The following is a 15,305-nucleotide window of genomic DNA, read 5'->3' on the forward strand; positions in this document are numbered from 1 at the left end:
TTCATACATGCTAGTCACACACTATGCTGCTGAGCTGTACTCTGAGCCCTAAGCTCTTATTTTGCATTTTTGTTCTTTTTTTTTTTTTTCACCCTATAGATTAGATACTGAAAGTATATTTAAATCAGTTAAGCCGGTGTTTCTTTATGTCAAGCTACATATTTCCCTTTCCCCCTCCCTCATGGTTTTCTCTTATATCCAAGACTTTCTTTTGCTATCATTTTCTTACTGAAATACATCTTTGTTTTTTAAATTTTACTTTGTAGTGTTGCAATTTTATTATATATAATAGTGGATTTATTATGCCATATTTGTATACACACGAAACATCATTTGATCATTTACATTCCCTAGTACCTACCCTTTCCCTCTTCTCCTTCCCTGATCTGTTTGCTTAATTCTTATTTATCTCCCTTCTATTATTATTGTGGTTAGTGCATAATCATACGTGAACATAGCATATGTGGTAGGTTTCATTCCCCAGTACTTTTCTCTCCCTCTTTCCTCTCCCTTAGTCCTCTTTCATTATCTGTTTTTCTTCTGTTTTCAAGAGGTCTCACCACCCTTTGTATACTCTCCACCCTCCACTTCCACATGGGAGAGAAGCCATTCAACCTTTGACTTTCTGTGTCGGGTTTATTTCATTTAGCATGATGTTCTCTGATTCCATCCATTTATCAGCAAATGCCATAATTTCATTCTTTATGACTAAGCAAAACTACATTTATATACCACATTTTTATTTATCCATTTGTCTGTTGATGGGCACCTAAGCTGGTTCTACAACTTGTCTAGTATGAATTATGCTGCTAGAAACATTTGTATGCTTGTCTCAATGTAGTACTGACTTTAGTTCACGTGGTTATACTAGTTTTCAGTCTCACCAGCATTATATGAGTGTAACTTTTTCTTCCACAACCTTACTAGCAATTGTTATTTGTAATCTTGATGATTGCCATTCTAACTGGAATGAGATGAAATCTCAGTGTAGTTTTGATTTGCATTTCCCTGATTGATAAGAACGTTGAACATTTTCTCGTATTTTTTTTTTAAAGAGAGAGAGAGAATTTTAATATTTATTTTTTTTTAGTTTTCGGCGGACACAATATCTTTGTTTGTGGAGCTGAGGATTGAACCCGGGCCGCACGCATGCCAGGCGAGCGCGCTACTGCTTGAGCCACATCTCCAGCCCTAATTTTCTCGTATTTTTATTAAGACCAATTCTATTTCCTCTTAGAGAAATGTGTGTATAGATCATTTTCCCATTTTTGGTTGGGTTATTTGTTTGTTCTTTTGTTTGAGTTCTTTGTAAATGGATCTCAATCCCCTGATGGAAGAGTAGTGGCAAAGGTTTTCTCCCATTGTGTAGCCTCTCTCCTTATACTCTTGTTTCCTTTGCTGTGCAGAAGCTTTTTAATTTGATGGAATTCCACTTATTAATTCTTTCTTCTGGGGGAAGGAGTACTAGGAATTGAACTCAGGGGCACTCGACCACCAAGCCACATCCCCAGCCCTAGTTTGTATTTTATTTAGAGACAGGGCCTCACTGAGTTGCTTAGCGCCTGGCTTTTGCTGAGGCTGGCTTTGAATTTGTGATCCTCCTGCCTCCTCCTCTTGAGCTGCTAGGAGTACAGGTGTGCACCACCGTGACCAGGTAGGTTGTATTTCTTGAGCTTTAGGAGTCTTATTAAGGAAGTCATTGCCTGTACCATTATGTTGGAGTGTTGATCTTGTGTTTTCTTCTAGCATTCACAGTGTTTCTGATCTAATTCTTTGGTCTTTGATATCCTTTGAGTTGATTTTTGTGCAGGGTGAGAGCTAGGGATCTAGATTCATACTTTTACATATGGATATCCAGTTTTTCCAGCATCATTTGTTTAAAAAGCTATCTTTTCTCCAATGTATGTTTTTGGCTCCTTTTTTGGGCATCACATGACTCTCTCTATTTGTGTTTGTATCTGTGTCTTCAGTTTTATTCCTTGGTCTTCATGTCTTATTTTGATACCAGTGTCTTACCTCTGTTACTATGCCTCTGTAGTATAATTTGAGGTCAGGTATTTTGAAACCTTCAGTTTAGTTCTTATTGCTCAGGGTTGCTTTGGTCATTCTGGGTCTTTTATTCTGCCATATGAATTTTAGGACTATTTTTTCTGGTTCTGTAAGATATCATTGGTATTTTGATGGAGACATCTTTTATTTGTTTAGAGTGCTGATAATAAGGCTTCCCAATCGTTATTTTCTGAAATTGCCTTAATCTCAACTATATATGTTTTTGTTTTTTATTTTGTTCTGGGGATTGAATTGAGGATCTCACATATGAAGAACTTGCTCTGGGTAGTTTTGGGTATGAACTTCTAGGTTGACAATTATTTTTTTCTCAGGGCTTTGCAGATTTTATTCTTCTATCTCTGCAAGGTTTTTCCTTTGTTGGGGTTAATTATTAGATTAATTTTTGTTCTTGGTTTAAGCTGTTTTCTCTCTTGGCTAAAATACTGTTCACGTTCTTCATTTTAATACTGTTTCTTCTAATATTGTCTCTTTTTTTAAAAAAAGAGAGAGAGAGAGAGAATTTTTTAATATTTATTTTTTAGTTTTCGGTGGACACAACATCTTTGTTTGTTTGTGGTGCTGAGGATTGAACCCGGGCCGCACGCATGCCAGGCGAGCGCGCTACCGCTTGAGCCACATCCACAGCCATGTCTCTTTTCATATTCTGTTATTAATCTAATATTATAAGAAGGTTGGGAATGTGACTCAAGTGGTAGAAGTGCTTTTTTAGCATGCATGAAGTCCTCAGTTCAGCCCCCAGCACCACAAATAAAATTAAATGAAAAATAAAATTAACATTCATATATTTGTATTAAATGAATATTAGACTTACCTATTCTATCCTCCTTGTTTATTAAACTCTATTTTATGTTATCTTGGGTTGTATTCTAATTTATTCAGAATTCTAGTTTGCTAATTTGCTTCTCATCTGTGTCAGACCTTCTGTTTAATGTATTGATTACATCTTTCATTTTTAGAAGGTCTCTTTACTTCTTTATATATCTGTTTTTTCATTTTGTTCATTAATATTTTGGTTCTTTATTTAGATATTTAAAATTTTTCTATTTTAGATTTTGCCTCTGATAATTATAAAATCTGAAATATGTGGAGATCTGGATCTTTCCTTTTTTGTTTTCTGCTTACTATGTCTTGTGGTGGTAGTGATGTGTCTGTGTGTTTTAATTGGAAGCTCATCTCCCAGGAGAACATTATCTGTAGTAATTCTTTGGTGTTTGGACAAAGGATACATGCCTTCAAGAGATTTTTTTTTTTTCCTTTCGTGCAACCAGCCCTGAGCCATTTTTCATTTAACTCATTCTAAGCAATTTTGTATTTTTTAGAACCAATTAGGTACACCATAGAAAATTAGGAAAAAAAAGAGTAAATACAAACATGGTTCCAGTATTAGGATATTACCACATTTATCACCTGAATAATATATGCTTTTTAGATCTTTTTCTCCATACTTGTGTATTTATATATTATATTTGTATGTGTTTAGTATTTTTAAAAATTGGGACCACATTACTGCAAATCCTTGGGGAAACAATTTTTAATCCCTAACAAAGGGAAGTGAGGTATTGTAATAGAGGTAACTACTTAACATTAGACTATCAGAAATTTTATTGAATGTATACTTCATTGTGATTAAGTGGCAATTCAGACCTTTTTATTTGTTTATTTTAATATGTATACATATGTGTGTGTATATGTATGTATATATTTTTAGTTGTCAATGGACCTTTGTTTTACTTATTTATATGTGGTGCTGAGAATCGAACCCAGTGCCTCACACATACTAAGCAAGTGCGCTACCACTGAGCCCCAGCCTCATTTCAGATCTTTTAAAATATTCATTTAATCCATAGCAGATGTCTCTTTCTTTTGTAAATATTCAAAAGTTTTTGAAGTCAGAAAATAAATAAATTATAGTGGTTATATAAAATTGCATAGGTTCTATTTAAAAGTTTTTTTTTTCATTATTGTGAGGGAGAGATATTGAATATGATCAGAGACACTGTACAAATAAAACAAATCTTAGTCCATTTTCAGAACTGTTTTAGAGAGAGTTTTGGTATCATTATAGTTAGGAACTTAAATTTATTAGGAAATTTTTGCATGGTGTCAATGTCAATAATAGTGAAAACAGAAAACACAGGTGTAGTACTAATAATCTAATTGCTACAGAAAGCAAATACTGTTTAGTTTTTTTTTTAAACATCTGTGGTAATAAGCAACATTTGGAGTATTAATAAAATCCAGTAACAAATAAAATTATACAAAAAATGCTTTATATTTCTTTATATTTTTGAAACTGGGCAAATGTTCTTTACTTTCAAATGCCATTCATTTAAATCTTTTCTATAACCTACTAAAATGTGTAGTCTTATTAAATCTTTTCACTAGTAACAGAAAGACAAATACATATAGTATGATAAACATAAGTATGATAAATGTAATTATATGCTGACTTTTTACAATAGATTATTAACTGTCATTTCAGGGTATTTTAGTAACAGCATTTTGTTCCATGTGTGATTCAGTAAAGGGAAATGGGAAAAAAATAAATAAAGGGAAATGAGGCCTGACCTTTACCAGAAGTGTTGTTTAATTTCTTATCATGAAGAAAGTTATTATGGATTATTTTTAGGAAGAAGGCAATCCTAGTTTAATTATCTTTGAATAATAATAATGTTTATATCTGGCATTTATTTAAAATAGTCTTTCTTATACTCTATTAGGAACATGAACTTTAATTCATACATATTCAACAAAATATTTTTAGATGGTCAACTAAAATATGATTAATATTTCATTTTATATAGCAAAGTTATACAAAACCAACTAACAGAAATTGGAATGAAATTAGTTAATACTGTTATTACTTTTAACATAATATCTGCCAGTTCATCCTTTTCCTTATCTTTTACTAATGAATGTATTTCTCCAAATCTTTCTGGGCTGTCTCATGCCAGAACAGAATTTCTATCTAGTCAGTGAAATTTTGCTTTAATGGCCCTGGAAATGCTTTAGTTTTCTATATTTGAATACTTGCATATCTTTAAAAGATTTCACCCTTCTTATGTACACCTTTACTCCATACTTGTATTCCCTGTTTTATCTTTAGCACTTCATCATCAAAACAATTTTTTTTCTCTCTAATCATACCAAAATGAAAATTCTTTGAGAGCAAGGATTTTTGTTCACTGCTATTTTTGCAGTGTCTAGATTAATACATGGCAGATAACAGATATTCAAATATTTGTTGAATGAATAACTTCCATGATTTCCTCAAAAATTTCTCCCCTCTTATTCCATTTTCATAAGCTTCTATAAAATTTGAGCAACAAATTTATCTTCAGTAGTTTATATACGTATTTCCTTGACCTGACAATTAATTTATTCCTCTTAGTAAAGTCATTTGTATCTTGGACTCATTTATATATCCTTTTGCCACTTCTTTAATACCTTATGATTAATATCTTTAGGGCTAAGTGATGTCTGGGAGTTTTGAGATTACATAATAAAGCTTTAACAAGAGAAGTCAGTTTTTTATCCTCTGCTTTCTTTTATGTTTAGTACATTTTTCAATATTGCTTGTAATATTGGAGTAAGGAAATAAAATGCAATTTTTACAAAAACAGCCAGAATCCTCTGAAGAACACATAGGGCAGCCAAGTAGTGATTTTAAAGTAATTTGCTTTTTAAAAATTTGTGTAACTGCCTGATTGCCCAATATTAGTAGTTTAGATATAATGTAAAATTAATGCTTGAAAATAAAGTAAAAGGCAAGTTTTTTCTCATTAACTCTTTTTTTAATTTTTAATTTTTTTACTTGTAGATGGACACAATATCTTTATTATATTTATTTTTATTTATGTGGTGCTGAGGATTAAACCCAGTGCCTCACATGTGCTAGGTGAGCCACAACTCCAGCCCTTCTCATTAACTGTTATAATGTTTAATAATCTTTAATAATTTAAAATTTTCTGCTTTCATTTCACTGTTTACCCTAACAACAACCACAACCACAAAAACACGTATATAGTAAATCATGAAGCTAAATTTTAAGCCAGGACATCTGGCTCCATTCTTCCAAAGTGTATTATACTAGGCATTTGCATTCTATACTAGAATACATTTTTTGATAACATGGAGGTAAGTTTGAATTTAGCAGTTTGATCAGACTTCAGATTTTGTTAACATGAGGTCTTTGATGATACCATGTGGTGTAAGAGTATATGAGATTGCTTTCATCACTATAGAAAGACTAGCTTAACATGGGAGCATGGGAAAACAGACAATAAGTGGCAAACTACTAAGGAAAAGGAAGCAGGAAAGTAGTAGATTGAAGATTACCATCTACTTGGACAGTTTTGCTTATGAGAGTTTACTGATATGGAGTGTTACATGGTAAATCAGTAGAATTAATTGCCTTGGAAATGTGTAGATTCATTAATTTTGACTCATGTTACTCAAAAGTAAATGTAAATGAGTTTTATCAGTGATGTCCTTAAATTGAGATAAAGCTTTTTTTAAAAAAAATTCAGAATCTAATACAATTTAAAATTCTTCTTTGTGAGGGTGTATTTGAAGGTTCTTTATTCTGACATAGGTTATCTTCACAAAGTTAGGATATGGACAAAACATTATTGTTGTTTTATGCAAATAACATCTCTTATTTATAATTTCTTTTAAATATCCATGATGATAACCTTTAAAATTTTGCTTCAAGACAAGAAACTAAAATTAAATCAGAAATGTATTCTTTTAATTTCTTTGAGCTGTTACATGCATGGTTATAACATTGTCTCTCTTGATATAACTTGCTTTTAACTGGAAAAATTATTTATTAAATACCCAAATCAGTATCATTCCTTGGCATAAGTGATTTTAGCAATTTTTGACACATTCTTAATATTTTTTATAAGAGTTTTATGGTTATACATAGTAGTTGGGTTTCATTCTTAATATTCTTAATTGTATTTTTCTAACATGATACACATTGAGTATTTACTTTTCTTTAAGTGAATACATATTCTTAGTAGTAGGCTTTTAAAATAGCTAGTAAATATAATGCTGAAGAAAAATTTTTCAAACTTTCATATATATGAAGAATTATAGATAAAAGACTAATTCTAATTAAGATCTATTGTGATGGCACCCATCAACCATGAAAAAATACTTTAAAGGATCTAGAATTGAATATCTTTAAAAAGCAATACAAGTTAACTTTTCATAGTTATTTTTCATGGTTATTTGCTTTCTCACATTGTTATTTTTAAAAGGATGATTTTAAAAGTTGAATGCTTTCAAAAATATATTTCTCAGTAACTACTTATCTAAAATGTATTAGTAGTAATGTAGTCAAAGCCAATTTGTGAAGAAACTATCGTGATTATTTCTATACTCTGTTGCAAAGATTCAGTGATTTCATATGGTACCCATCCATCCTGTAGTCTGGTACATTCATCCCAGACCATTTGTAGCATATCATCAGTGTCAGTGGTTATAATGGCAGTGTTCTTCATTTCCTCTTAAGGAAAAGATGGTATAAACAGAAGGTACATACTAGAGGTGTATCTGAGATGTGTAATTTTAAAACATTCATTTCTTTTTGAATCATTCTGTGCCTTCAGGATGTGCATATATTCTTGGTAATAAAAGTTTGATAGTAGAGAAATAATGATTCACTAAGGAGAAGATTGCTTGTGTGAAATGATCATAAGACAGTATTTTTAGTAAGATAATTAGCTTTCTTAATTTTCAAGTCAGTTGGCATTTTTAGTTCCCCCAGAGAGAAATAACAAAAGGACAAAAAGTACACATTCTTGATCTTTTATTGAGGAATGCTATTTAATTTTCTAGCACCTCAACCTTCAGATTTTAAAATAATAAATATTAGAACAGTTCAACCTAGATAATTTTCTTTTGTGAGCATTAAGTCTATCTGGTATTATAATTTTAGCTGTTTAATCCACTAATTTAAAGTTGCAAAAGTTTTAAACCCTTGCATATCTTTTCTCACGTTTGTATAGCACACGTACCCGAAGAGTGTACACATAATTATAACTTGATTAATAATTATTATCTCATCAGCATTAGCCATACAATAACTATTGGGTATTATTTTACAGGAGACTTTGCAGCAATTGATTGTGATGTCATTGCCAAATGTCTTAATCATTGGTAAAAATCCCTTTTCTGGTAGGTATTGAAATTAATATAATGTGATGATAATGTCTTATTTTGTGTAATTCTATAATGTTTACCAGGTATTTGATTATTTACATTGACTCACTAGGTTTTTTACAACCCTGTAGAATTTCTGGTTTGTAGACAGAAAGCAAGCTTAGGGCTGGGCCTGGTAGCACACACCTGTAATCCTAGCAGCTTGGGAGGCTGGGGCAAGAGAATCGAAAAGCTCAAAGCCAGCCTAAACCAACTTAGCAAGACCCTGTCTCTAGATAAAATATAAAAAGGGTGGGGATGTAGCTCAGTGGTTAAGTGCCTCTGGGTTCAATCCCCGATACCAAAAGAAAAAAAAAGAAAGAAAGCTTAGAATATTTGTAAGTCGAAGGTGAGACCAGACACACATTTAACACTAACTCCCATTTTTTTCGAATATACCAAACTGATGCTTTTTGATGGTGATTATGGCTTTTAGTGTGTCATTGTAAACAAATATAGAGGATGATCTAGTTATAAGCTTAAAGGTATATAACCTTACTTTGAAATAATTTCCATTTTCCATTTATTTATCTACTGTCTATCCTTGCCAAATTGTTTGAAGCTAAGGTTTTACTGATGATTTTAATGTATGTTAAACTACTTCTGAATTGAAAGTTGAGAAGTAGTTTCTTAGGTTATTTAAATTTCTTCATTGAAATTCTTTACCCTTTGCCAGATTTTAAATGTTACATGTTGAGAATTTTTGGTTTTGTTTTTTTCTTGGTGATAGGGATTGAAATTGGAGCCTCACATTTATTAAGGACACGCTGTATCACAGAGTTATACCCTTAACACCCTCAGGATTAGTTTTTTAATATTTGGGGAAATCAGTATCTACTTGTTTCCACAAAAAGTTTGATTCTTGCAGGCCCTGTGGTATCCAAATGAGTATATTTTCTTCAATCCCATCCCCACGGTCGTCAAAATAAACCAAAATAAAAAACAAAAGTAACTGTTATTATAGAGAAAGCAATCAATTAATGGATCAGGAGTAAATTTAATTAGTACTTAAATTAGGTGGATTAGGAGTATGGATAGTCTTTAGAGATACTCCAGGATATTTAATTATACACATTTTAAAAAGGGAAAAAGTTTACATGTAGAATGATATTATTTTCTTTTTTTTTTACCATACGATTTATTTTTATTTTTTTTTAGTCATACATGGCAAGAATGATATTATTTTCATTCCATATTTATTTAGCAAGTCCCTACCAAGTTTTAGGGACAAGGAATATAAAGAAATGATCCATGTTCTGGAGGATCTTGTGGTTCAGTGAGAGCGAGCTTACTAAGAAATTGTATAATAATTAGTATGAAATAGAAAAAAGGCATATAAATATTAGATCCATTAATCATTCTTAATTAATGAAAGTTGGGGATCATTCATGATTGGATCAGGAAAGACTACACAGAAATGTGTTAGAGCTTTCCCTAGGAAGATAATTAGTTAGTCGTTCACACAGGAATGAGGAAGTAAAGGAAAAAAGGCAGAAGAATTAGCCAAAGTTAAGACAAAAGAGTGGGTATGCATGTATGTTTGAGAGAAACAGTGATTAACATGGTTCAGGTGGCTAGAAATTAAGTTGTTTCATAGAAAATAGGAGAAAATGTCTGAAATGAAGGCTATTATCACAGACAGTTTAACCTAATAGTGAAAATTTAGCCCAGAGATATAGATATATTTTAACAAAATCTTCACTGAATGCTATTGAATAGGGGTATTCTTGCCAGTTCTATTACAGACCATTAACTCTTATCTTGCTTGTCTTATTTATTTTAGCCTCACTGTAATAGAGAACTATAAAAGATATTTAAGGTTCTGACCCTTATAAGCCTGCATAGTGGAAATCCATGTAAATGCTATAGGTAGATAAGTCATAATGTATTTGTTTTTATAAGAACACTAAGAGGAGCCATATTGGCTGACTTTGTGGCATGTCCCTATATCTACATAATTTGGTAGGTTCTTAATTTGGTAGACTGATGTAATTTAATTATGGAAAAGTAGTATTTTATAGTATATTTACTGTAAAAAGCCTTAAAGCATACTTATCTATATTAATAATCTTCCAACATAGAGATCCTTGCCCATTTCTTCTTCTAGTACTACACTGCACATAGAGTTGTTTTTTTTTAATTGTTTGCTATATTTATAGAATAAGTCTTTTGGTCAATTTATTATAGAAGTGATTCTCCCATTATAAGAAAGAGAGTAGAAATAGAGCTGAATGTTGTACTTAGTTATTGTTTTTATTTCAGAGCAAGGCACAGAAGAAGTTAAAAAGCTGCTTTTACTCTTACTGGGGTGTGCAGTTCAGGTAAGTTTAAATATTTCTTATATTCATTTTAAAACCTCTTTATGTTTTTTCAGGCTCTGCTTTCTCAAAGATTTAAGGATGGACCTTTGGTTTTCAAAGTGTGTGTTAGAAAATTTTAAATATCTGTATAAGGAGATTATCTTAAAGAAAAATATATTCTTTTAAAATGTAGTTATATATTATTAAAAACCTTCAGTTATTATTATTCTCATTCTGAGGCTTTTAGTGGTCTTCTTCTAAAGATTTTTTTTCAGAAAGATATCTTTAAAAACCTATTCCCCAAATTTTCATGATTTATGTTTGCATTTGTGTGTGTTTTAGGAAAAGGGAAGGAGGAGTAATAATAAAAAGGAGGGGGTTGGGATTGTGGCTCAGTGGTAAAGTGCCTTCTAACGTGTGCAGCACTGGGTTTGATCCTCATCACCACTTTAAAAAACAAATAAATAATAAAGTAGATATTGTGTCTGTCTACGATTAAAAAAAAAGAACATGAGATTCATTTAAAAAAATAATAAAAAGGATGACTTGGGAGGCTGAGGCAGGAGGATCATGAGTTCAAAGCCAGCCTCAGCAAAAGCAAGGTGCTAAAGCAACTCAATGAGACCCTCTGTCTAAATAAAATACAAAATAGGGCTGGGGATGTGGCTCAATGGTCAAGTGCCCCTGAGTTCAATCCCTAGAACTCCCCGACCCCAAAATAATAATAATAAAAAGGAGGCAGAATTTATGAAAAACATTTTAGGAGTCTGGGTTATTATTATATTGCCCTTTGATCAGTGATTATTCTAATAGTAATAGCTATGATTCATTGAATTCCTACTTTATGTTATAGTTTACATAGGTTTTCTCATGTCTTAAATAAAAAGATTAGGTAGCATGATATTTCAGTTAGAAGTTATCAAAATTAGGGCAATTCTCAAAGTCAAGGAAGGAGTTGTTAATAATTACAATGGAGGGGCTGGGGTTGTAGCTCAGTGGTTGAGGACTTGCTTCTCATGTGTGAGGCACTGGGTTCAATCCTCAGCACCACATAAATCAATCAATCAAAAGATATTGTGTCCATCTTCAACTAAAAAAAGTTAAAAATAATTATGGTGGAACTGCATGTGTCTAAGGCAAACTGAGATAATTATTTTAGATATTAGGTCATATTGCTAGCAGGCCAAAGAACTGAAATTCTGGTTTGATTTCTGAACCATTATATTGCAGTGAATTAATTTAATCAGCTTTTTTTCTTACATGAATGATTACAGTGTTACTTTAAACTATCTTGATTCTTTGTGAAATCAGGTTATTTGTAAACAAATGAATAGCTAAAATTCTACATCCCAGAAAGCTGACTTTTAGAAGCTGACTGCCTAGCAGCTGTATTCTTTTAATTTGATATATAGTGATCATACTTATTTATGTGGTACAATATGACATATATATATGTACATATATATAAATGTAATGATCAGATTAGGGTAATTGACATATCTGTCATCTCAAACATTCATTTATCTTTTTTTTGTGTTGGGGACATTCAAAATCCTTTTTCCTAGTCATTTGAAAAGCTCAAATTAATTGTTGTCTACTGTTGTTATCCTGCTGTGTTCTGGAACATTAGAAGTTACTCCTATACATTAGCCAAGTCAGGCTCTTCTATTTCTGCCATTGGGTATTTCCTGAAGAAAAATTTCAAGAATTTTTATAGTTGAATGATTGTTGATATTTATGACATAGCAGAGTTGTGCAATAGATGTGTTTTTCTTACTTCTTTTATGTATGTACATATATGTATATATATATATATACACATGTGTATATATATGTGTATATATATATGTGTGTGTGTGTGTGTGTGTATATATATATATATAGTTGTAGATGGGTAGAATACCTTTATTTTATTTATTTATTTTTATGTGGTGTGGAGGATTGAACCCAGTGCCTCAAACATGCTAGGCAAGTGCTCTACCACTGAGCCACAACCCCAGCCCCTTCTTATAACTTCTTAATGAGTCATTGCTCCCAAATCAACTACCTCAATATTAGATATTCCCTCTTAATGATGCACAGAACTAAATAAGACATAAAGCAAAATAATATTTAAATAGACCTGTCATATCTTCTAAAATAGTTTAATGTTGTCATGTAATTAAAACAAGAGGGTATTCTAGTGAACTTAAGTATTCTCTTAATTTTTCTGTAAATATATGAGCTGCTATATTTATCTGCTTATAGATTCATATGATCCAGATTCATGTAATGTGGAGATAAAAGGTGGGTGTTATTTCAAGGTCAGTGGAAAAGAGAGGAAGAATCTTTGGCTGGACTTAGGTAGAAAACAGAATTGGAAATTATGTAAAAGAATAGTTATACAAATATGTGTGGGTATATAATAAGCAGGAAAATAAAAAAGTGATTTTGAGATGTTTTGAAAGAATAGGGCACTGTAGAGCTAAGTTTTAAGGCTGAAGGGAGGAATTTATCAACTTTATTTTAACTTGAGAATAGTTTGAAAAGCTGGTAGACAAAATGTTAGAGGGCAACTTTAGGGAAGTATGTGGTTAGAGTTAGTGGATAGCAGTCAGTAGTGCTATATGGAAGATGTCCAGGACCCAAAGTAGTAAATTTATTTCAGAATAAAGAAAGAATAAATGTAAGCCAGTTTATTTTTTTACATCAAGAGAGGATAAGTTTTGTCAACTATAGAAACGGTAGAATAAATCTAACGTAATTTTCTCGTGTACAAATATGAAAATACTCAGGTGAATCCCACCATCCTGCCCACCCACAAGAATGGGGTCCTAATTAGAATAAGATATATTCCTTGCTTGTATAATTTTACCAGACAAAACAAAAAGAGAGTTATAGACTCAGGGATACCATTGTTCTTAATTGTGTCAACATTTAAGGTTTTTATGTAAATGAGGAGATGGGAAGGTTGTCAGACATTGGTCTTTGATGTGATATGACCTTACCAAGAAACTTGGAAAACAGTCTTAGTATATACTTTGTCTTTGTAGTCACAGAAAAAGGTTTTTTTTTGAAAGCCCATGAGACTTACAGTGCTAGAATTGCAAATCTACCAAGAAAGGAGAAAGATCCAATTTTGAAAAATAATGGTTTATTCTGTATTTTAGCAACGCTAGTGACCTGATTTATTTATTTATTTTTAATGCTAACTATGTAACAGGTGCTGTAGTAAAAGAAAGGCATAGCTCTTGTAGAAAACATATAGAAAGTTTGTAGAGTTTAAATTTTAGAGGCAGACAGACCAAACAATAACAGTAAGAGGTGATAATTACCATAATGCAAAATATATATTGTTGCATAGAGGAAGTATTTTCTTAAGTCTGTTTGTAGTGTCAGGGAAGGCCTTTGATGAGGTAATATCTGAAATAATGGAAAAGATGTTGAGACTATAGCTTGTTCAGAGAACATAAAGTATGGCTTGAATGTAGCAAAAGAGAAGCAAGCCAAGTGATTAGACTGGAAAATTGACAAGAATTTGGTCATGAAGGACTGGATTTGCCACTTTGAGTTTAGATTTCATCCTATAGGCATTTTGGAGCCACTAGGGCTAATAACATCAAATGTGTAATAATAATCAAAATCTCCTGTTTTCCTTCAACTATGACCATATGAATAGTAAGAATTCTTTGTTGATATTGAAGAGCCAAAATGTACTTCAGGATAAGAAACTGTTGAGGAAAACAATCTGCCAAAAAAGTATTGTTGAAATACTTTTTAGCATGTACTATTACAGGAAAAATGTGTTCATTCATTTAGTATTCAAACAGTTTAAAATCCTAATGTTTATACTATGATATATAGTATAGTAGTAAGTGGCAAAAGTGTTTTCCTCATCCAGATCAATTTTGTTATACATGTGATGCATAGGTAGAAGTAGCTAGATAAATCACTGAATTCAGTGAGCTGCAGGGTTCAAAAGATGTTATATTCATAACAAAGAAAACAAAAGCAAACATTGGAAAAAAATTTGCTTCTTTTGAAGAAAAAATTATGAAATTCTTAAGAGAGGAAGCAACGTTCAAAAGTTAAGTTACGGGTTGCGGTTGTGGCTCAGTGGTAGAGAGAACACTTGTCTAGCACATGTGAGGCATGGTTTGATCCCTAGCACCACATTAAAAAAAACTACATAAACAAAACAAAGGCATTGTGTCCATCTACAACTAAAACTATTTTTTTAAAAAGTTAAGTTAGCACTATTCAATGATCTTACTTCATAAATAAATTTGTAAATAAGATTTTTTATCATTGATTATACCTAAATAAAAGCCCCAGGAATAACTTTGAATGTGAAGAATAATACTAAGGGTAAGGCTTGGAATTTTTCATTATTGGATGGCTTTAGACCAGTCAAATTCCTCTAGAATTTTTTTCAGTGGATAACACACGTCTCCTGAACCTTTTCTGAACATCACGTAGAATTTTTACAGATTTATGGTTCTTCACCATAGCCCTGATACAGTTGGGAGATTCCTAGGCAAAATCATTTTATATAGCAGGACAGAATTTTGCAGTGTTTGTTGTTTGGAAATGTCTTTAAGACCATGTAAAATTCACCCTTTTTCAACAGAACTTAGATATTATATTTTTCTGGCTGTTTAGTTTCCAGAAATATTACTTATTTTGGTGTTTGGCCAGGTAGTGCTGAAAGTAACTGTAAAGTGTGGTTGGAATAAAATTTTGACC

At 31.7% G+C, this 15,305-nt stretch overlaps 1 protein-coding gene across 7 annotated transcripts in view; it reads left to right on the forward strand.

The window, feature by feature from the left end:
- Positions 1-15,305, forward strand: part of Ccdc88a (coiled-coil domain containing 88A) — a 126,074-nt gene that overhangs the window by 27,749 nt on the left and 83,020 nt on the right. For all 7 annotated transcript variants that reach the window (XR_007348067.1, XM_048804316.1, XM_048804317.1 and 4 more), the window contains exons 4-5: positions 8,187-8,256; positions 10,543-10,601. Coding sequence is in view for 6 of the 7 variants with exons in the window: in XM_048804316.1 (XP_048660273.1) it covers positions 8,187-8,256; positions 10,543-10,601 (129 nt within the window). In the remaining variant the exon portion in view is untranslated. The remainder of the gene's footprint in view (positions 1-8,186; positions 8,257-10,542; positions 10,602-15,305) is intronic.

The sequence above is a fragment of the Marmota marmota genome, unplaced genomic scaffold (genome assembly GCF_001458135.2).
Source record: "Marmota marmota marmota unplaced genomic scaffold, marMar, whole genome shotgun sequence".
Lineage (NCBI taxonomy): Eukaryota > Metazoa > Chordata > Mammalia > Rodentia > Sciuridae > Marmota > Marmota marmota.